Genomic DNA, 23,559 nt, shown 5'->3' on the forward strand with positions numbered 1-23,559 from the left:
GAAGCTTGGCTCCACATCCTGAGCTGCTGCCCAAAACTGAACGGTGAGCGACGGCACCTACTTTGCCCTATACTCAATGCAAAGGGAGCCAGGACTTGCAGGGCGGCTTCAGACTTTGCCAAATCCTCGGCAAGCAACCTAGCCATACTGGGAATGTTTACACACCAAGGGGAATATTCTCAAGAATGTGCGATAATCATTGCAAAAATAGGTTAACACAACTTTTCACATCGCGGGAAAATAACTCCGGGTTAATGTCGTATTCCCAACACGGCGGTAACATGTGATAGTTAAGCGATAACTCGTCAAAGTTCCACGATAAAATCACCTGGACGGTGATAAAAATCTAAACCCGAACGTGAAAAAAGTTGCGATGGGCTCAACTGCGATAAAAAAATCCGTGATAAGCTGCACCAGGCCTGCAAGTCCCACAAGTCAGGCGGGCAAAATCACTATAAAAGCGGCAACCAAAAACACACACAACTACGAATCTCCATAGAGGTAGCCGGAGAAAGTACAGAGAACAATCAGAACCCCACAAGCCCCATGGAGGACCAGCCAGGGACCATCATTGGGGAGACAGTGCAGGAGTTGGGGGAGCGGACACTGCACAACATGACCTGAGCCAACAGGAACAGGGTGAGTAACGACCAGGGACTGAGGGTCCAGGCGGGGGGCTGGGGGTGGTGGCAGTGGGTGTTGTGGCCCTCTTGGGTCTCCGAGCTGCATGATCAGTAGCTCCTTGACATCTGTTGGTTTTCAGATGAGGCTCTGGGCTGGGCTCCCTTTCATACTGCAGGTTGTCGTCCTGCTTAACACCAGTAAAAGGCAGGTGTTAAATCCCTGCTGCTAACACACCTTATTGCCTGTTTTTGGATCGCATCGCAGATCTGGCTGGTTGTTGAGAATGTCGCGCAGTGGTGTTTTTGTGTGTTTTTGCACGGGCACGCCTAGTTGTCGCTCTCCTCCGTGGCAATGTTTTCTTCGGCAGCTATCGCTGGAAAACTGGCGATGTTGCAGTTTGCGCCAGCTTGAGAATAGGGCAAAAAATCTATCGCCACTTTTGCGGCGCTAAAGTGCTGATAAATCGTTGATAAATCCTTGAGATTATGCCCCTAAATCAGGACTGCTATTATTGAGGCACTACAAACCAAAGTTACTCCCATGATAGGCTAATAATCATGCATCTTTACCAGCACGGTGCACTTTACTCCCCAAAGGAGGCAGCAGGGTGGGACTCCGATAGATTTTAAGGGAGAGCCCCCTAAGGGCGACCATCTCTTTTTAATCTATAGTTCAACTCATTTAACCGACGTTTTCGCTTTTAGCACCCACCTGCCCGCATTTTTAGAGCTGCCACAGAATCCCTAACGGGCCGCACGGGGGGGAGGGGGGGTCAGCACTTTAAACCAGCTCTCTTTGCACTTTATACTCTCTCAACGCTCCTGCACAGTATATCTTTACTTGGAGTAGACGAAATGGGTTTGCAAAGGTCTCTGTGTTTTTTTTGTTTTGCTGTTTTCTTTTCACCTCCCGTCACATCGGCCTGGTAATTACTAGGCCCCCCATACATCACTAGGACGAGGAAGGCCTCGTGCAGAGAAGCATTGCACAGGTTCAACTCAACAACCAATGCCACGCCTCCCTTTCCATAAGCAAGTGCAAATAATTTCGAGCATGAGCACATACGGGCCAGGGGACTATTGCCAATCGGAGGCCTAAGACATTGGGGGGTGCGGGATGGGGTGAGGGGGAACTGCACTGAACCTTTTTTTTTCTTACTGTAATGATTTTAATCAATTGAACGGTCAATAAATATCTATTTACTTCTGTAATTTGACTAATTTGAGCAACTTTGTGCTTAGCAAATTACATAAAATTACAATATATTATTTGAATGTGTCATTCTGCCTACTTTATTTATTATTTGGCTGCTTGAAGTAGAATATATTTTGCCGAAGATCGGTTTGTGCACACAGTGTGTCCCTCCTCGAACCAGCCTGCTCCTTGTCGGTGTCTTGAGAGACTTCTGAATGTGAGGAACGTTCTTGTGTCCGCATTAAATACCCTGGAATGTATTTTGCAAAAGACATGCACAATTCCATGACATTTCGCATAATTTCTAAAAAAAAGAAATTACACCATTTCGCAGAGCACTACCTATAGAGAGTGTGGCTCACAGCCTCGCATCCAGATATGTTCATAGGAAGGCCAGGGGTGAATTGACGTTTTGTCCATATGAATCAGTATTGAAGAGCACCTGTAGCTTATCAATAAGAAATTGATGAGAACTCTTTCTGAATCTTTAGGGCACACCTGGTAGATTGTCAGCTGACCAATCACATGTCTTGGAGTAGCTTACATCCAAGATGCCTTCTCCACCTTAGTTTTCTACCAGTGTGTCTTTCAGTTAAACATAATATATTAAAATCCCCCCAATCATAAAGTTATTGTAGAATGCATGATCGATTCGGATATTTGTGTCCTGGTTAAATTCAACAGGCAAAATGCTGCACGATGAAGGAATAACTGGATCACCACCTAATATCGATTTATACCCAAGAGGGGATGTGGTCCGTCGGCTGCGCTGCCGTCTCTGGTGCAGGAAACCAGGTTTCGGGCCTCGAGGTCGCGTCCACATCCTGTGATTCCGGGCAAATCACTTCATCTCCCCGTGCCTGAATGTGTAATGTAAATAGGTGCTACGTAAAGCCCTCCAATACCTTCGGGTCGAGTTCGCGCTATATAAAAGATGCAATAATAATAATAAAAGGGAGGTGGCCCCCTGGGAGCTGCAGCGTCACCACCCAGTTGGAGTAGGGGTCCAACAATCAAGGCTCTGTACTGGAGCTGTCCTGGGTTTAAACAAAGACAGTTCGACCAGTCTCTGTGCTAAAAGAGGGTGCTGCTGTGTCCCTCCCCCACAATTTGCACCTTTATATTTTATATCCTGTAATGTCAAATGTTTTCTGTTATTCCTCATTGGTGAATTGCAGACAGGGTGTTAAGAGTTAGTGTGTGTTGTCATTAGGAATGCAGTCTTCATGCTGCCATTGGTTTATGTACATCAGTGTTCACAATCCCTTTGTGAGTGGGAAAAGTATTCATCGCATGCACCTCGGTTCGCCGTGTTTCACATACTTTTCTTCGACTTACATCCGTTTTTGTTGGATATTTACCGTACACATGTTCATGTTTTTGAGAAATTATTAAAGAATTGTGTACATAAAACTGTAACCCCGGTTGGTGGAACGTCCCATCTTTATTGCAGCTGGGATAGTGATGTTGTCCTGCTCCTTCACACTGCACCTGTGACACCTCTTCCTTTCAGCATCACTGCTTCAAGTTACCTGGAGAGTCAGCGAGTCTTGGTTCGGACTGTCACATGCAATATTACCTTTACTTCTTCCGGGTGCCCCTTCATCTTCAAGGAATTCGAAGAATGTGTCTTTTCCTGCATCACCAGCCTTAGCACAGAATGGCAGCGTAAAGCACAGTTACTGCTTCCACAAGTCGCTAAGTGGCAAGGAACTAATACAATAGTAAGACCCTGCCTGCACCAGTCAGGAGGGCTCCATTCTGGAGACTGGTGCCCAGTGGGCACACAACACTGAGGCATGTGCTACAACTGCAGACCAGCATTGAGGAGCAGCTACATGACCTCTAGCTGCACCTCCATGCATTTCATGTTTAGTTTGTGTATTGTTTGGCATTCAGTGGTACTTCTGCTCAATGGTTGGGCACTGTTCCAGGAAGGGCACTTGCAACAAAAACATGCATGGGTGGGGCCTTTGAATGGTTCTGGGAAAGAGCAACCCCATACCATTTCCAAGGCCCTCATGCAGTGCACAACAGAGGCTTTACAAGACCCTTATACTACTAGGAAGATTTAGATACTATCAGAGGAAGTTCTTGAGTAGAACCTTGCATATGTATGCATCTGTTATTTCTATAGTGTGAATCTAGCCTGAAGGCAGCAGTGCACTGCAGAGGGTGAAGGGCAGCGATACGGTCATTGAGCGATTGGGGGAGTGTCTGCGTTGTTTGAGCAGAAGTGGCTATTACTGCACCACGGTCCACTGTTTGTAAAGAGTTAGGATTCAGCCCCATCCTAAGTTGCACCACGGCCGGGAAGGTGCTGATTGATGAGGGGGGAGATGTTGTTACAATTCCAGGAAATGTCTGCTGCTTTGTTATTTTCTTTTTTGCACTACGTTTGTCCCACTATGAAAGCTACTACCACATTATGCCTGTTCCTTCAAGGGCATTGACCTTTGAAATCTGATATTCTGCAGTTGGAATCTTCAAGGTGTATGACCCCACACTGATGTCAAACCAGGAACCTTAAATCTGATTTCAGACGTTTTCCAGCGATTATAAATGATAATCTGGGAGAGGAGCACATTTGATTCATGGTAAGCCCCTCGGTCACCAAAAGAATGTATGATTTATGCAATTCAGAAGACTGCCTAATGAATCGAAGTATTCCTGACATTGGGGACAACTCTGAGGAGGGACACATAAAACACCAATACCTATTGGTCAATCTCACAGATGTGAAAATTATTTTTATGGCGTGGCTTAACTGTATGAGAAGATCAGTAGCTCAAATGGGCTACTAAGTATGTCTAATTTTATCAGCAATCCCTTCAAAATGCTATTTATTCTCTGTTACAGACCCACCTGAGGCATCAGACATGTTCATTGGCAAAACACGTGGTAAAGTATGAACATGCTTCTTGTGATTATGATTACATATTACATAACATCTGTTTTATATAGGTGCACTCGTAACACTTGCTTTTATTCCCAGTTGATCTTTGTTTGTTTGTCTTACAAAATACAGTAAGCATATATGTTACATGTGGATCTATCCATGCTTAATACAACTTTATATCTGTATATAATCTGTTGGTGTGTGCATTAAAATCTACAGGGAGTAATATATTACCTAATCTTTAACTTAAACCCAAACACAGCATGAGTGCAAACAGGGCCACATTGCAGGCCCATGTCATGTCCAGAGAGCGTGGCAGGTGACACCGCTTTCCCATCTCTAAGGGCTTTTGATGCCATTCCATTCTTGAGTCAAGGCACCTCCTCCCTTATCTCCCCGGTACTTTGGTCACCTCAACAACCACGCCCCCATAATGTATGTTAAGGAGGCCAGACATCAGAGCTCGCCTCCATTTTCTCCACATACCCGTCCCAGTATAGGTACCGGATGCCTGGGCCGCCTGTGGACTGGGGACAGATGATGCGTGAATTTCAGAGTGTGCCCATTTTTCTTCATCCCTCGTCCAGTCCCAACTTGACAGTGCGGACACTGCTTTCTATGGGGCGGCAGCACATATTTTAGCCAGCACAAGGGCCAACTCTTCAAAAGTACACACATGTTTAGCATTCCTGGCATGAACCATCCAACCCAAGAGACCGCATCTCCTTCGGAATCAATCTCCCTGTTATGTCACTCTCACATTTAAGCACGTCATCTAAAAAATCTGAGATGTCAGGGAATCACCATACAAGGGGGCTTATTTATGGGACCGTTGCCTCACTTTTGGACCGCGTAAAGTAGAACATGCGTGACGCAGAGCTCCCAGTTCGATTTATGAAGCCACGCAAAGCCATCCTTCATGACTGAGTAAGGTGACGCAGTTTAAATCGCTGTGTCGCCTTACTCTGTGCTCGGGAGGCATTCTATGGGCATTGCGATGGGTTTTCCCATGCAATACCCATGTAATTTGAAGCTCTCCCAAATTTACAAAGTGATGTAAAGCTGCGGGAGTACCAAATATGTACTCCTCTGGAGGTGAGGCGCAATGACGAGAAATGTGTTTATTTCTCCCTTGTTTTTTCTCTTTCCATGTGTGCTGCATTCTGTAGCACACACAGAAAGAGAGAAATGCCTTTTAGGATTGGTTCTGTGCAGGAAGGCACTCTTTCCTGCACAAAAACAATTCTGCATGCAAAGACACCCTTGCCCCATGGGGCACGACTGCTTACATTGGCGCTAGGCTGCCGAAATGGCACCAGCAAAGGGAGAAAGGACAGGAAGGCACTGTATTGTTTACATACGGTGCATTCCTGCTCTTTCACTTTGGCATAGGGCAGCAGAGCAAGGTGCCCTACTGCGCTGCCCTAAGCAAAAATCCAATAATTTAATCCCCATGTGTTTAACATCTGCCTCGACTTCTACACATCTTGGACATGCAGTTGATGCTCCTGGGTACATGTGGTCTATGCATTTCGGAGTCAAGTGTGAGTGGTGAATATAATAAAATAAGGGGAGTATTTCTCAAACTTTAATCAGCAAAATGCCATAAAAGTTGCAGTAAAAATATACAGTAGGACACTCAGGAGCATTGCGCAGGCAAGATGTTATGCATGTATTTATACTTGTAAAATACGCAAAAAGTAGTTCTCGTACGAACCACACAACTCATCCAAACAATCAATACACCAACTGGCATTTAAAATTTTCTCCCACTTTATCGAGAGAAAATCAATAAAATTAAATTAGAAAAAGGTAAACTCAATTACTTTTTTTTTTTTTTTTTAAGTTTAACATCAAATTATATTGAGCAAGTTTCAATATAACACAATATATAAAAGAGAAAAAAATTAGATATAATTAAGAACATTCCAAGCAAATAATTAAAATATATGAAAAATATCAAAGGAAAGAAAAGAAAGGGGGAAGTGAGGGGGGTAAAGAGAGAAAAAAGGGGGGGACGGGAATAAGGGATGGGAGAAAATATATACTGTTATAATCTGTACTAGCCTTTAAGAGAAAATAGCATATGAAACAGTGTTGGTATGCATAAAAGACATTGTTAAAAAATATCAATATCGAGTTATAATAAGGACAAATATCTAAGGGAATATTAATAAGAAATTGTTTAACTAAGCAAAGACAACAAGTAAGTCATGGAGGTTTTTGAACTTCGTCAGAGGTTTGGACTAATGGAGCACTATGTGAGGCAATATAAGTTAAATAAGTGGATATAGGAAGCCATAAAAGGTCCCTTATTATGGACACTGAAATAGGGGTAACGAAGTTAGTATCAAGTCTGTGATAAAAACAGACTGCATCCCACCAGGCTCTAAAAGTAACTTTGTCAGCTTGTTTCCAGTTAGAGGTGATTAAGTGAAGAGCTACTGCTAGTAACAAATCTATGATTTTAGAATTAGAAGGAGATTGAGGCCAGCAGGGGGATAGAGAGCCTAGAAAAACATTGGAAGGGGAGAAGGGAATTTTTGTTTTAAAGATTTTGTTAATTTGAGACCAAACTAATTACCAAAAACAATTCACAGGGGGATAATCAAAAAGCATGTGATGTAAATCTGCATTTGTGCAAGGGCAAGACCAACAAATAGGGGTAGAATTTGTAGTGAAGGAGGCTAATTTTGTGGGAGTAAATAAAAGACGCTTGTAAACAAAATAGAGGGTTTGAGATTTATTAGCAGCTCTGGAGGTTTTATGAATTTTGAGCCACAACTTATCCCAAAAAGAAGTTGCTTAACATTCCAGGAGATCACTTTCCCAAGCCAAATCAACCTTCGTTTTGCTCCTATCAGGAGATAGAGATAAACATTTATATAACGATGAAGCAGAGGAGGAGTTTGTTAATAAGGGAAAGAGCGTGGAGCTGCTGGATGAGGGAGAAGGCAATAATGATAAGGATCGAAGGAATTGACAAAGTGAAGAATACAAAAGATCATATTGAGATCTATAGGAAGAGGGTAGGGCAAATTGTGTTTGAAGATCCGAAAAGGAAAAGGGAACATTATGTAATAATAATTGTGAAATCCAAAGTAATACCTTATTTCTCCAAGATTTCCAATAGAAAGTAAGATTTTTAATGCGGAGTAAAGAATTATGCCAAATGGGCTGTTCTAACGAGGAAAGAGAGGGATAGGAGGAAGGCAGAAGTGGAGCAAGAATTTTGCGAGTGTGAGAGATGACCGGGCTCCGAAAGGAAGAAATATTGTTGGTAAAGGCAAGAGATTCTTCAAATTTAAAAGGTGTTATAAAATAATTTTCTATAGTCAACCAAATAGGAGAAGGTATATTCTGATCAAGAGAAAGCTAACGGGAAGATTGTTTTAATGAGAAGGCAAGTTGGTATTTTTTGAAATCAGGAACATTTTGACCACCAGAGCTTTTAGCCTTCAAAGAGGATAGGGCTATACATGGAGATTTGTTTTTCCAAAGAAATTTTGTTAGAAGAGAATCAATTTTTTTTAAATAAAATCCAGGGATACGCACTGGAATCATAGAGATGATATATAAAATTATGGGAGAAAGCATCATTTTAATGGAATCTAGTTGTCCCCACCAAGATAGAAAAAGCGGATGCCAACGATTAATAGAATTGGATGAAGTCTTAATTATGTGATCAAAATTTAATTTTAGGGTTTCCGGAATTTTTGAAGAGAACCACAGGCCAAAGCATTTTATCTTTGAAGTTTGCAAAAAAACCCGGTAGAATTGAAATCTTGTCTGAATAAGACGATAGCCAGATAATTGAGAAAAAACATCAACCTGTGCCATAAAAGATGGAATGGAAGAAGAAGGATTAGAACAATATAAAAGTATGTCATCCGTGTAAACAGGCATTTTAACATGGGAGGTAGCGAGCTGAAAACCAGTGAACTGAGTATCTTGCCTAATCTTGGTTAAGAAAGGTTCTAAAGCAATGATAAATAAAAGTGGAGATAGAGGGCATCCTTGGCGTACACCTCTAAGAAGAGTGAAATAGTCTGAGACTTTACCATTAACAAAAATAGAGTCTGTAGGACCTGAATACAGTTGAGAGATAAGGGATATGAATTTAGGAGGAAATCCTATCCATTTGAGAGCTTGAAACATGAAGTCCCAAACAATCCTATCAGCTGCAATAGGATAATTAAGAGTAGAGGCTTTACTAAGGATATTAAAAAAGACTCTGGAATTATCAGAGGATAGACGACCTTTTACAAAACCCAATTGTTCAGGTCCAATGAGATTAGGTAAAATAGGATCGATTCGGAGAGGAAGAATTTTTGCAAATATCTTATAATCAGGATTGACTAAGGAAATTGGACGGTAATTTTTGCACAGAGACGGATCTTTGTTATCTTTAGGGATTAAACAGATCATGGCTTCCTGAAAAGTACCAGAAGAAGCGCCAACAGTAATAAAGGAATTGAAAAGAAGTGAAAGAAGTGGAAGGAGTATATTAGCAAAATGTGCATAGAATTCAACAGTAAAATCATCCGGACCTAGAGCTTTTCCTTGTTTTAGTACAGAAACTGCATGAGTAATTTCAGAAAGAGTGATATCCATATTTAAGGAGGTAAAATCAACATTAGGAGGCGACAGATGATCAGTAGAATGAAAATAGGGAACAAGGTCAATTGAGGACGGATGACGTTTGGGAGTGTATAAAGTTTTGCAAAAAGAAACAAACTTGTTTAGGATGTCATTATCTTTAACTAAGGAGATACCAGCATTATTCCTTATAGATTATATCCTAGTACGATCACGTCTTATTTTTAAATAATTTGCCAATAACTTCCCCATTTTATTTTGACCTCCATAGTAACGCGCACTGCTCTTCAAAAGATATGAAGAGGCTGCTTCCGTAGTTTTATTAAATTAAATTTAGCTTCAATACATTTTTTTAAGGAAGATTCAGAGTTTGAATGATAGTAAGTATATTCAAGTTGTTTAATCTCAGCAAGTATTTGGGACGTTTTAGCTTCAAAGGATTCCTTCTTACGAGAAACAAAGTTCATAATAAAGCCTATGGCAGCCGCTTTAAAGGAGTCGCAAATAATAACCGGAGAAGAGTTTGGAGTAGAATTTATTGAAAAGAATTTGGAAGCAAACGAGGTGAATTGGGATGTAAAATTAGGGTCAGCTAATAAATTATTATTAAATCGCCATCTACATGCATGTGGAGTGATGGGTAACAAGTCAAAATCTACAAAAACTGGGGCATGGTCCGAAATTAAAATAGATCCAATTTCGGAATGGGAAACCTGTTGAGATAGGGATTTACTAAAAAAGAGATAATCTATTCGGGATTGTGAATGATGTGAAGGGGAATAAAAGCTATATTCTCGAGTGTCAGGGGGACAAAAACTCCAAACTTCAACTAGGGACTTACGTCATATGGTGGAAGTAAATTGGGAATGCATCTTAGTGTTGGAAAACCTAACAGAAGAATGTCTATCCAGTATAGGGTCAAAAACCTGATTACAATCTCCTCCAAAAATAATATAATCATCGCTCATCAAAAGAAGCTTCTCAGATGCTAGAGTCCAAAAAGCATTATCAACATTAACTGATGCATAAATGTTAAAAAGAACTAAAGGTATCTGATTCAAGAGAAGTTTGACTATTACCCATCGACCTTCCGAGTCACATTCCTGATGGGAGTCAGATACCTGATATTTTTTGTGACATAAAATAGAAACTCAATTTTTCTTGCCTAAGGCTTAAGAAGAGAAAACATTACCAACCCAGCCTCGTTTTAATTTAGATGCTTCAGCATCAGATACATGTGAGTCTTTAATTAGCGCTATGTCAGCATTTCATTTAGATTAAATGGGTTAATACCCGTTGTCTTTTTATGGTATTATTCATTCCCTTAACGTTCCATGTAACGACTCTAAATGGAATCAATAAAAAATTAACTTGAACAAATATTGAGCAATCAATAAAAAAAGATTAAGCTTATTACTGAGAAAAGGTTATAAAGTAGAAACAAAAATGTAACAGTTAAATGTAACTTGAACAATTGTTATGCAAGTAATAGAAAAACTAAAGGTAATAATAAAAGAAGAATAGAGAGCAAAGTGATAGGAAATGAAACATGAGCTCCAGATGAGACAAAGAAAAGAAATAGAAATAAAGCTTTCATCAAAAAGAGAAGGGAAAAAGAGCAGAGGAAGAAGGAAAGGAAAAAAAGAAATGAAGAAGGAGAGAGAGAACAAAGGACAGGAATGCAGAGAACACAAAACAAAAACAGACGATAAAACAAACAACACATGATAAAGCATAAGAATTTTTAAAAGACATACCACAAACGGACAAAGAAAGTGGGGATGGAGCAACCACATAAGGGAAAACAGCACACCGGACGGAATACTTCAAAAGGACGCAGCAAAGGGAGAACAACCTCCAGACATAAGACGAAAAGGTCATACACCAAAAGGATCACAGAACCGCACCTGACAAAAAAGAAAAAAGAAGACATTAGGAGGGCATCTCAGGGTAAAACAAACTGCACCGGAAAAGAGAATAAAAACAAATAACGGCACACTGAAGTTAAATGGGACAATCAAAACCATTAAAACAATTATAAACGGGGAGTGTCCATGGAATCGTCTCTGCAGGAATTGAGGAATTGTTGAAGAAGTGCAGGATATTTATAATTTGTCGTCTTATTATTGTAAGTCATTTTGAAGAGACAAGTATGGAACAATCCATAGTGTGCATTCAGGGAATGGAGAGCAGGTCTCATGTCCAAAAACTGTTTGCGATGATCTGCGGTAGCTTTAGCGTAGTCTTGGGCAAAGAAGAGATTGGCGCCACTCCAGGTAAGCTTCCCCTTCTGTTTAGCAGTTTGAATAACTTTAATCAGATCTGTATATTCTAGAAAGTATAGAATAACACCTCTAGGTTTCGTTGAATTGGATGCAGAATTGGCAGTACGAGAGGGTGGACCTAATCGGTGTGCACGTTGCATATTCAGTGGAGGAGAAGTTGGAAGACCGAGAAGTGTTGGCAGGAAGGATTGAAAGAAGGATATAGGATTAGGACCTTCAATACCTTCCGCAAGGCCATAAATACGTAGGTTGTTGCGTCTGCTGTGGTTTTCCAAATTTTCAATCTGCTGCTTAAGTGAATGTATTTCTTTATGCATTCCTGGAACTTGGTCAGAGATTGCCTGCACTGAGGAAATTTTCCTCTCAAGATCTGCCACTTGTTGCTCAGTATGGGACCAATTATCCTCAAGGCTCTGATGGCGAACATTTGTTTCGGCCATATACGGTTTAAGGGAGCGTATTTCTTCAAGAAGAAGCTCCATGGAAATGGAAGAGGATGCGTCGGTGGGGGAAGGAAGATTTGCCTTCACTCATTTCCCTGATACAGAAGGTAGTTTAGAGTTAGATTTGGCATTTGATCGAGAAGTGTTAGGAGTGGATCCCTTGAGACCAATAGATTCAGTAGGTGTGTCATCCATATTATCCTGTAGCACACTGAAAGGATTATTGTCCACTAACGGCACACAGGTAGTATTAATAAGTTGAGCGTTGTTACGATTAGAACGGGCCATTGTGCTCACAAAATGAGTGGAGAAAAATATTGGGAGGTATTCACGAGACGCCAGAAAAGGGTGCCAGAAATTATTGGAAAGACTTGAGAAAAAGTAAAAAGTTCAATTAATAAAAATTAAATGAATCTTTCATCGGTGTGAGCACATATAAAGTCTTAAATCATGAAAAAGTGATGAACCACATTGTTTTATTCCAGTGAGCACAGTGGAAGATGACAGAGTAGTAAAACTAAAATGGTGGCCAGGAAGATAACATTCACTGCTGAGGAGAAAGGAAAAAACTGTCCATAGTCGCAAAAAATAGACCAAATGCCATGTAGATTAGTTGGCAGTATGAAACAGGGAAGACTTGCTGCTTATAGCCCATAAAAACATTAAAATAGGCATTTTAGAGCGAGATACCTCAGTAAAATAGATGCGGGAGGCACGGGGATCCGCGAATGCTCAAAATGCTTAAAATGGCGGCCGTGACTCAGAGACGAGCCGCGGCCGGTACATAACGCCAGAAAAACACCTTGCAAGCTCACCCCGCGTCTCCACGCCGATAGCAGGGCATGCAGGAGGAATTCCGGTGTCGGAAGACATGACTCCACGATCTGCAGAACAGCGGCGGGCGCCCGGAGGAGTCTCGGCTCTCTACGTAGTCCCGGACCTTCCGAGAGCGGCGGCCATTCCCTCTGGCGCCTAAACCATGCCCCTAAAATACATTACTACGTTGGGATCATGTTACAAGTTCATACGTTTTCCTGACTGCAAAAGCGGCACGTGGACGGTGAATTGTGGCCGAGCAGATGTCTGTGGATTTATGCTGCAGAAGATGTTGCATTGCAGGAGATTTTCAAATTTCAAATGACGTAGACAAATAACTTAGCAGCCATGTTGTTCATATATAGGGTATGAAGTGTGACATAATAATTATATAAGGGCAAAGTCAAAACACTAGCCACTTTACATCTCGTATTACAGTCGAGCCCCAGCAGCATTCCTGCTGAAGGAATCAAGTTCTAATTAATTCTATTTATCTGTCATTTAGTAATTAACATCCACTTAATCTAAGGCACAGGAACAGTCGCTGGAGCAGATTGACTAAAAAAGGGGCAGATCCTAATCATGAAACAAAAACCTGTTTTTAGGTCCACTATGTAAACAAGAACATTTGTGCACCACTATATTAACCTCTTCGCTGCGGCGCAAATTCCGCCGCAGCGCTACCGCAGTGCTGACATTCCAATCGCGGGCGTGGTCATGACGTCTCCCGGCCGTCGTCCGCACACGCCCATCGTGACTCATGACGGCCGGGAGACGTCATGAGCATGGAAGAGGTTAAAGTGACCTAGATGATACACTTAAAATAAGAAGAACCAAGTATTTATCCAGAATGAAGCCCAAGGGTTTCACTGTTTCAACAATGGCTAGTTTATATCTGAGGACATTTGTTGCATCTAGCCATTATTGTAAGTAAGTGTTCCTATATAGAAGTTGAATCGAGGAGAGATCAGGAAGAAATAATTTTTCTCAGGCATCAGTTTAAGGTGATATTGAGTCATCAAGGATTGATGCTCCTTCATTTGTTTTCCAAGCATAATTATATGCTCAGGCCAGGATACTTTCAAATATATTTGCACTCGGCACCCCCTCCGTGGGGGTTTGGCTGTATGGGGTAGTGTTGGCTGCTGGGACTTGCCGCAGGCCATGACCTGCAGCCAACCACTCACCACGCATGTCCGTCCTTTATGTTAAAAGAAATCTAGAAATTCTCTGATAAAAACAAAGGTTATAGTAACATTATAGTAAAGTGTGATAAAAGGATCCGTTTTTTATTTTTAAAAAACTTCGAAATTCACTGAAAAAAACAAAGGTTAAAGTCAAATTATAGTTAGGTGAATTTGTCAGTGACACCATTAACTAATAAAACAACAGAATTTACATATTGCCCCAGCTCTGTGCTTCACTACAATTGTACTTTTTAAGATAAATGATGTAATATGAGGTCTCATCCGTGAAGTCATAAATGATGTGATGGAACAGGTTATGAATGATGTCATAAGTAAGGACATAAGCAGTGCATGGCGGGAAGCAAGATATAGTTAACTGGTGACTTTCTGTGTTTTGCTAGTTCAAAATATTAATATTGACAGGGACAAATTCACCTAACTATTACATTACATATCATCAAGCTAAATATATGTGCAGTTAATTATAGTAGAACTTTCTTTTTCCATAGAAACTTACCTTTACAATATTTTGTCCACACAATATTTTCCTTTGAAATTTTATCCACACACTGGACTACTAACTTCAAATGCCAGCTCCTCCTAAACATTGGTGTTGCTTAAAAGTTATTCAATGTGCATTAAATGGCATTGGGGCAAAAAGCCACTATCAGGCCCGGGCAGAGCTGGCGTAGTGCCGTTACGCGGTGTTCAACGGAGTTTGAAAATACTCGGTGGAACTCCGCTCTGCTCTCCTCCACCCTCCCTAATTTAATTATAAAAAAGAAAAAGGCACTTACCTGCTGGGGCATCTCTGGGCTGCCTCCTCCTTCCTATTGTCTCCCTCTCCGCGCCATCCAGCCATCCTCGTCCACGGAACCCCTACGTTGCACATACAATGTAGGGGTTTCCGTGGACGAGGCGGCAGGACAGTGAGGCGAGAGAGATAATGGCGAGGAGGAGGCAGCCCAGAGACACCCCAGCAGGTAAGTGCCTTTTTTAAATATAATTAAATTAGGGAGGGTGGATGGGCCGGCTAACTGCTCCGCCACGGAGTCGGAGTTTTGCCTAAACTCTGCATTCTCAACGGAGCGCAAAGTAGGCAAAACTCCGTAAACTCCGCTGGCGGAGCGGAGTTCTCTGCCAGGGTTAATTACAATAAGTAAAGTAAAGGATCCAACCTCCTTTTTCAAAGGTGGAGAGTGGAAGCCCACGCCCTAAAAAAGCTAGAGAGAAATTGGCCTAAATATTTCTAAGACAATTGCCACTATTCTACACAGTAATACACATACTACCATTTAAGGAGTATTCATGTTGCACAACTACCTCACCATGTACATGGCATGGATTGAAATATTGTCTGAGGATTATACTTTCATAGTTTACAAACAGAAAGTCTACACAGGTAAAAAGTGGAGCAACTAGCTTGTGAAAAATATGACTGCATTTAAATTGTGGAAAAGCACAATATGTCTATTGGAAGGGATGAGTTATATTTATAGTATTTAAGAATCAGGGCGGAACCAGCCTCAATATTCTGGATCAGCTTTAAAGATGTATCTACTACCGCACAGATGAACAATCTTTGGTAAAGTGTTGTGGGCACACTACAAGAACTGTGGCATTAGTTTAGGGAGAGTGAGCCACTAAAGTCACTGTACTACTCTCAGCTTAACTCCCTGCTAGCTATGTCACAAAAGCATATATGCTTAATTTAGAAGCAATGGGTAAAGTACGTATGCATTGCTCTAATAGTAATAAAGTCAGAAACACAACACAAGAAAAATCCCAAATCAATTTACAAAACAATTAAGTACATTTTAAAATTTAAAATTACACCGTATGTATTAAGTTTTAAAGTTTAAGGTTTAAAATACAGTCAAAAAGTGTCAAGCACCAACCGCAGTCATCTTGCTATGCTTCAGTGGGACAAGGGTAAGGTTTAAGGCTGACCGTGACAGTCAGACACAGGGACTAGATTTGTCCCACTGAAAAGCTTGGCTTCGGACTCTGGAATGGAAGTTGAAAATCCTCAGTGGGTGCAAAGGCAGCAGGCTGGGGTCAAAGAGGGCTTCACATCGTCGGACAGGTGCTGGATGAGGTCTCCTGAAACCACTTACTTTTGGTGGGGAAAGCTCAGAGTGGGATTTTTTTTTAATTTTGGGAAAGAGAATTTCCATCGATGCTGGATAGTTTTTTCTCCTTCATCGGTTGAAAATGTCTAACTTCGGATTAAGTCAGTTTTTTGGAGTGTAGGAGAGTAGAATCTGCTTCACATGTTTACCCCCACTTTTTGCTGGTGTTTCACGTTTTTTTTTTACTTTAGTCTGGCTGGAACCCTGCTATTTAGGGCCGCAGGCTAGCTGCTTCCACTCTAAAATGATTTCATGTACTTTAGGTACAGTTCAGATTGGATCTGAGGTGCCCTTATAAGTCCCTAGTATATGGTATACTACATACCCAGGGCATAGGTTCCCCAGAGGCCTACCAGGGGCTGAAGCGTGTATTATGCCACCCCTGGAAAGCCACCCAAAATGACACCACAGGTTTGCTACTGCAGCCTGGGTAAGGTGGTGCATGCACCCCTTACTGAGATATAGGTTCACCATATCTCACCATATACTGCACATACAAACCTATCAGTCACCCCATGGCAGGCCTTATCACTCCTGAAGGCAGGGTGCTTGGTTATATGTGAGGGGGTGCCCAGGCATGAGCTGAGCTCCTCTGCAGCCTTCGGAATCTCTTCTCCGGGGTTGTCAGTAGTGCAGCCTGACCATATACTCTTAAGTGCATTACAACCAAACGGTATATGCTAACTTTGGACTGGCTGCACAGAAACATGTTGTGTTTGGTGTCAAACACCTTGGAATCATACCCCCACACTAGTAACTGGTGTGGGAGTATGATCCCACCCTTCTACAGGGAGAGACATTATGGCACTGGTATACCCAGTAGAAACTTAATAGAGCCCGGGCATCACAAAATGGATGCTGCAGCCACAGACACGGCTCTGGCCTCCTGCTGCTGACCGAAACTCCAGCAAGGGAGGCCTGGACAATAGGTTTCCTGTCACAGGGAGGTGTAACCAACTCCCAGACAGGCTTATGTGTATTAGGGCTGTGTGGGAGCACCCACTGAGTGCTTTGATGTCCTGCACTGGGGGCACATTTGGTGTCCCTGTGCATAGTCCAGCTCAAACCGGTTCAGGGGCTTCCAGCCCCTGCTCTGGCGTGAAACTGGACAAAGGAAATGGGTGTAGCCACCCCTCTTTCCAAAACCTACCATAGGTGGGTCCCCAGAGTATGTCCAACCCCCTACCTTAGTATAAATATGGGACCCCTGTCCTTAGGACTTTAGATTACCCTGGATGAAACCCTGAAGCTGAATCCTGGACCTTTGACGTTCTGCTCAAGATCAGAGGACTGAAGAAATCTCCCTTGGGGTCAAGGAGTGACTCCCCTGCTTCGCAGGCCCCAATGAAGCCATTTGCCAGTCTGCATCATTAAGCTCCCACCGGACTCTGAAGTATTTGCAGCCCAGGAAGAGGATTTTCAGACATCTCAGAGGCCGATCCAAGTCCCCAGCAAAGCTGAGACCCGCAGCCATAGTGAGTAGCGTGGAACCGGAACTCCTGGTCACCGTGCATTTCTGCAAGTGCATTGACTTCTCGACGTCTCTTGAAGTCGTGCTTGGGCTGACTTGTAGTTCCCACCTCGAGCACTGAATCCACCGAAGATTGTCAGCCTGGTCATTCCGAGTGACCCATGGGCCGCCATTTTGTGTTTCATCTTGAGGTCCCTATGCGATCCCTGGTCCGTCGACTGGTGGGTCCCTGAGGGGGTAACTTTGTATTTCCTTGGGCTTCCCTGGTTGCTCCAGATGTGTGCTGACTCCCAACCAAGTGGTGAGTCCCACAGAACTTGCTGGCTTGCACCGAAGCATCTTTCTCGTTTCTGCGTGGGTTGCTGTTGCCAAGGCTTGTTGTGTCCAATCCAGGCACCGACGCTGCAGCACTCGACATCCTCTGTGGGACTGCTCCAGTCCAGCTCCTGGTCATCCTTGACGCCTCCTGGACCTCATGGCTGAAGAGTCAAGCTTCACCTCCTTCACCTGAAATCACCCAACATTGGTGGACATCTGCTCATCGCCTTCCTGGTCACTGGCCAGTGACCCGGACTCTGTCCCCTCTGCTTTCAGGTTCTTCTCATCTTCAATCCAGGCTTGGATCTCTTCGGACACTTCGCATGTTCACGGCAGCAGCACTTCTTCGCCAGCTCCCATTGAAATCGACGACGCGACCCGACACCAAAAGACACCTATGCACCCGGCTTCCCTGGGTGAGGTAACACAAGTACTCTGGTGCTCCCGTGGGTGCTAGCCCTAGAACTTCCTAAGTCCAAAAGGGTCTGGTCCTGACTAATTTCTAAGTGTCCCTAATCTTTAAAAATCTAACCGTGACTTTCCCCATAGAAGCTAACGGGAGCTCGCAGCTGTGTTCACACACTGCACACGGCCCCCGTGGGTCCCCTGTGTCACTGCCTTGGGTGGTTCCTTGGGGTCCCAGTGATTCTACAGGCTCTAGGCCTTGTGTCTAGTTAAGTCGTGATTCTAATACCACTATTTTAGTATATGGTTTGGCTCGCCCCTAGGGCCTAACGTGTATTTGTGCTATTTTACTGTGATTATTGAAGTGTAACTTATGTGTTTTGACCTCTAGTCTCATAAAGAGACTAGGAGGGTGTGTTTAGTAATAAATACATATATTTTATATATATACCTGGTGTGGATATCTTTCATTTAGTGACTCAAGAGAGTATAGACTGGTAAAACAAGCTGCTTTACATTCCTTCTAGACTTAGCCTGAAGACTGCTCTCTATAGCTACCACTGGATGTATGACGTTACAACGCATACATTTACATCGCGGTACACTACATCGCGGTTTTTACAACGCAAGTCGTTACAACGACTTGCGCTAGATGGCGCTCTAGGACAAGGAATAGGACTTAGGAGTAGTATAATTTACTATTCCAACTCCAGTCTACGTACAGTAGGGAAGGTGTTGGATAGTAAATTATACTATTCCTTGTCCTAGAGCGCCATCTAGCGCAAGTCGTTGTAATAACCGCGATGTAATGGCATCGCGATGTAATCCCCGCGTTGTAAACGATGTTTCCCCTACCACTAGGATAGCTTTCAATAAAAGTTGTCTTTAATCTATAACCAATAAGGGGTTGTTTGGACTGATACAAGGTGCCCACTAGAACTAGTGGACAGCATATATCAGGCCAACTTCTCACATGGACCTTGGAATCTGGATAACTTCTCCGCAAGGTGCAGCTGAATTGGATTTTCTACTGCAGAGAAGAATGTAGGAGGTGCAATGTGAATCTGTAGCAGTGGCAATGCACCTTCATTGGTTCTCAGAGCTGAACATTGGCAAAAAGTGTCTAAATCCCGGTTTCAGGATTTGTTAGATGGAGTACACTTTTACACCAGCCAGGGGCCCTATACAAAGGGGACAGCACTTAGAGGTCAAGTCTTATTCCAGAAGCAGGATCCAGGGCAGGTCTAGTTTGAGCTAGTCATTTGGAAATGCAGGAAAAGTCCCTCTTGAAACTTGTTCTGTCCCTGTTGCCCAAAAAGGAAGTTAGCCATATGACCCTTGGAATCTGGTTCTTTGACCCAGGTACAAGAAGGAGAGTGGGTCAAGTCTTCAGGGTTCTTTTCAAGATATAGACTGCAGGCTGCTCCTATTCTGTTATTTCGCAGGCCCAGAACGGATCTAAGGAGAGTATTGTGGCTGCATCATTTATGCCCTGCTCCAACCTGCGAGGGGGGTACTCCTGGCCACTCCCTAACCAATGGGGTAATTGTTACCTAGGGGTGACCCTACCTACTTTTGCAGCACTTCCTGTGGGCTTTACTGCAAAAAATCCTCCGTGCCACTCACTGCCCAAAACCAATGAAGCAGAAACTTTCTTCCCTCTTGCAGAGCTCCTGTGCCCACCCTAGAGGTGTTGTCAAGGAACTGAGCAGCCCCTCCAATGTGGCACTCAAAACCAGTTCTGGGGGCAGCTCCTTTCCCACTGGGACTGGTATCTGACTGGCTAGGGAACCAAAGGTATGGGCAGGCCCTCGTGTTAGCTACATCTACCTGTGACAGGGATGGCAACTTTGATGCTAATTAAGCTCCTGGGCATAGCCCAGATGGTCAGCCTCACAGAGAAACAGAGCACCTTCCCAAACTCAAGGCCTTTGTCTCCACCCATCTTCCTCACTTACCATCACCCCTTTCCACAGGAAGTGGCATCACTGGATTTCCCAACATCCATCTGTACAGAAAGGAATTTAAAAGAAGAAGCCAAGCAAGAGGACATTATGTCCCATCACTGATTTGCTCAGGAAGAGACATCACTGGAATGCCCATCATCCATCTGCTCAGGAAGATGACATCACTGGATTTCCCATCATCCACCTGTACTGGAAGTAACATCAATGGATTTACCATCATTCATCTGCTTAAGAAGTTAGATCTCTGGTTTCCTGCCGAATTCATCCTTTAAAAAAGAAGCCTAGCAGAAGGGCTTAATTTATCATCACTCATCCTTCCCACAACCTTTTTAATGGTGACTGCAGCAAGGATGTGCCATGACAGATGTAAGCCTGTGTATACCAGTCCGCACCTCAAGATTGTCCAGCTCATGAAACCCTGTTTCTCTCCATATCCACTGATACCCTGCAGAGCACCACTGTATTCTCAACCCCAGCTATCACTTGCCACATGGCTGCCATACTGCACCGCACAACATGGACGGAGTGTTCACATGCGGCTCCTACAAGTTCACATGCACTCTTCCATCCTTGCAGCAGCACCCAGAACCCATGTGCTTGCAATCACAAAAAACAGCCATGCGCTCATGGTCACACGGACCAAACACTACCAACACAACTTGCCACATTCGCATGCATGCTCCTCAACACATACTCACTCACCAAACATGCCACAGATATATTGGAAATACTGCGCAACCCTGCTCCGGACGTGTTCTTCTTCACAGAAACAAGGCTCAACCCATACCTCTGCACCATACATCGCAACAGCCACCCCAACAGCTACTATCTGCACAAGCCCAGTGGTTGAGTGGCCATCATATTCAAAGATACCATCAACAGGACCACCAACATGGACACCCTCATCAGTACATGAACAGCTCACAATGAAGATATGCATCACAGTCAACTTCTTCATGGGCGGAACCCTTCTATACGGACCACCAGGACCCCACACCAAATTTTCACTGACATCACAGACTTCATCACACCCATTATCATCAAATCAAGCAACTTCATCCTCCTCAGAAAATGTAACTTTCATCTAGAAGAACACAGTGACCCAAACTCTGCGACACTCCTAGAAAATCATGCAAACTTAAGCCTCTCCCAGCACATTACCAAACCCTTTGACTCCGCTGCACGCTGATTTTCTCCTTAATCAGCAGCACTACAGTCAGCAAGCCAGCAACTATGACCTGGACAGACTTTGTCAGTTTTAGCAAAATCATCCCACATCACCACAGACCTACCAGCACTAGAACCGCCTGCAACAGCTGGAAAAGCATCATAGAAGAGGAGTTGGTTTTCTCCCTTAAGGTGTCCAGCCCAAGTGCACCAGCAACTTGCTGAAAGCCTTCAAGAACTTAAACAACTGGATCACCACATATCCTGGCTCCCCTCAAGAGCAACCCAACAGCAAGAGCCTGACCACAGGCCAGCTGGTACAGAGAGGTGCTCTGGCAGATGAAATGCCCCTATAAGCAACTGGAGCGCAATTAGAGAGCAAGTGAAGACACCACAGATAAGAACATCTTCAAAGCAGCCTGCAGATAGTACCACCAACAGATAGGAACAACCAAGCACACTGTTTGCATCGACTAAAGTGCTAACAGCAACGAGGAAAACTTCGCCATCATCAAAGATTTGACTGTGATTCCTGCCTTGTCCAACAACATCTCTCCTTCACAAGACCTTGGCAACAAGCCCCAGGATTTCATCTGTAAAAAAATCACCTCCATATATGGCAACTTTGACCCTCAACTCACCCCATCACTGTTGCATCTCAACTTCACATGATGGCCAAATATGTATTCCTGACTTCGAAGCCCGCCATTACCGCCATCAAAATTACTGCAGCCATGAAGATCACCCACTTGGGGGCCTTGTCTGAACCTTGCCCCACCACGTCTTCACCAAAGGACTCCCATTGATCAGTGTAGCACTAACACCCATCTTCAATGCCTCCATTGAGTCAGCCACATTCCCAGACCCTTGCTCAAGAATCCATTCACTGACCCAGCCACACGTTTCAACTACAGACCCATCTCCTTCCTGCCATACCTGGCAAAGCTCTTAGGGAAACTAATCAACTGATGCCTCACTGATGACCTCAGCAACCAAAGTCCTCAATACCAAGCACTCAGGAATAGATTCAGGCCTAACACAGTACATAAACAGCACTCATTTCTGTCACAGACAACATCAGCATGATCCTTGACAGAGGAGACATGGCAGCCTCATTCTGCTAGATCCCTCTGTAACATTTGACACAGTCGTACATACCATTCTCATCAGGTGGATAGAACTCAAGCTGTCAGCCTGGCACCTTACTCCATGGATGATACCCACAAACGTATCTGCGAAGTGCCTCAAGGTTAATCGCTCAGCCCCAAACTCTTCAATGTATACACGATCGCTGTGGCCAGCGTCATCCATGCAAACAACATCAACTTCCTCTCCTATGGTAAAGAAATGCAACTCATACTCTCATTCTTGAATAAAACCCCCAGCACAAGATACAGATTTACCACCTGCTTAAACATAATCGATAACAGGTTGAAAACCAACTGTCTCAAGCTCAACAGTGACAAAACAGATGTAGTGATCCTCTGCAAGAACACCTAAACATGGGCATCCAACTGGTATCCAGCTGAATTGAGGCCCACATCCATGGCCAGCACCCAGGCCTGTAACCGTAAAATAATCATCAACAGAAAACTGGTCATGACTGCACAAGTCAATGCCGTTACTGCATCCTACAGACCCTGAAGGTGCTGAAGAAGATTTCCAAATAGCTCCTAAGCAACACTAGCAAAACTAACACTCACTCCTTTCTCTCCAGCACGCTTTATGCCGGGATCACCATGGAACTCACTAGAAGACTACAAACCATCCTGAACTCAGCAGTCAGACTCATCCTCAAAAGTCCACACAGAACTCACATCACACCACTCCCCAGAGAGCTCCACTTCCTCCCAATACACATAAGTGCTCATTTCATACTCCTCGAACACACACATTGAAGGCACTACACAATTTAGGCCCGACCAGCCTGAACAATTTCATTTCCTTGCATCAACCACCCAGACATGTCTGCTCCACAGGACTGTTACTTGTACACATTCCATGCATGAACAGAATAGTTTTTGATGGTGCACTTCAAACACACACAACACA

At 43.4% G+C, this 23,559-nt stretch overlaps 1 protein-coding gene across 2 annotated transcripts in view; it reads left to right on the top strand.

Moving 5' to 3' along the window:
• LOC146808991 (sialic acid-binding Ig-like lectin 9) overlaps nt 1-23,559 on the top strand; it is a 228,264-nt gene that overhangs the window by 154,217 nt on the left and 50,488 nt on the right. Inside the window, exon 5 of one of the 2 annotated variants that reach the window (XR_014965510.1) lies at nt 4,678-4,724. Coding sequence is in view for 1 of the 2 variants with exons in the window: in XM_085614276.1 (XP_085470402.1) it covers nt 4,678-4,719 (42 nt within the window). In the remaining variant the exon portion in view is untranslated. The remainder of the gene's footprint in view (nt 1-4,677; nt 4,725-23,559) is intronic. The other variant, XM_085614276.1, reaches the window with a different exon arrangement.

This window comes from Triturus cristatus, chromosome 7 (genome assembly GCF_964204655.1).
Source record: "Triturus cristatus chromosome 7, aTriCri1.1, whole genome shotgun sequence".
Classification (NCBI taxonomy): domain Eukaryota; kingdom Metazoa; phylum Chordata; class Amphibia; order Caudata; family Salamandridae; genus Triturus; species Triturus cristatus.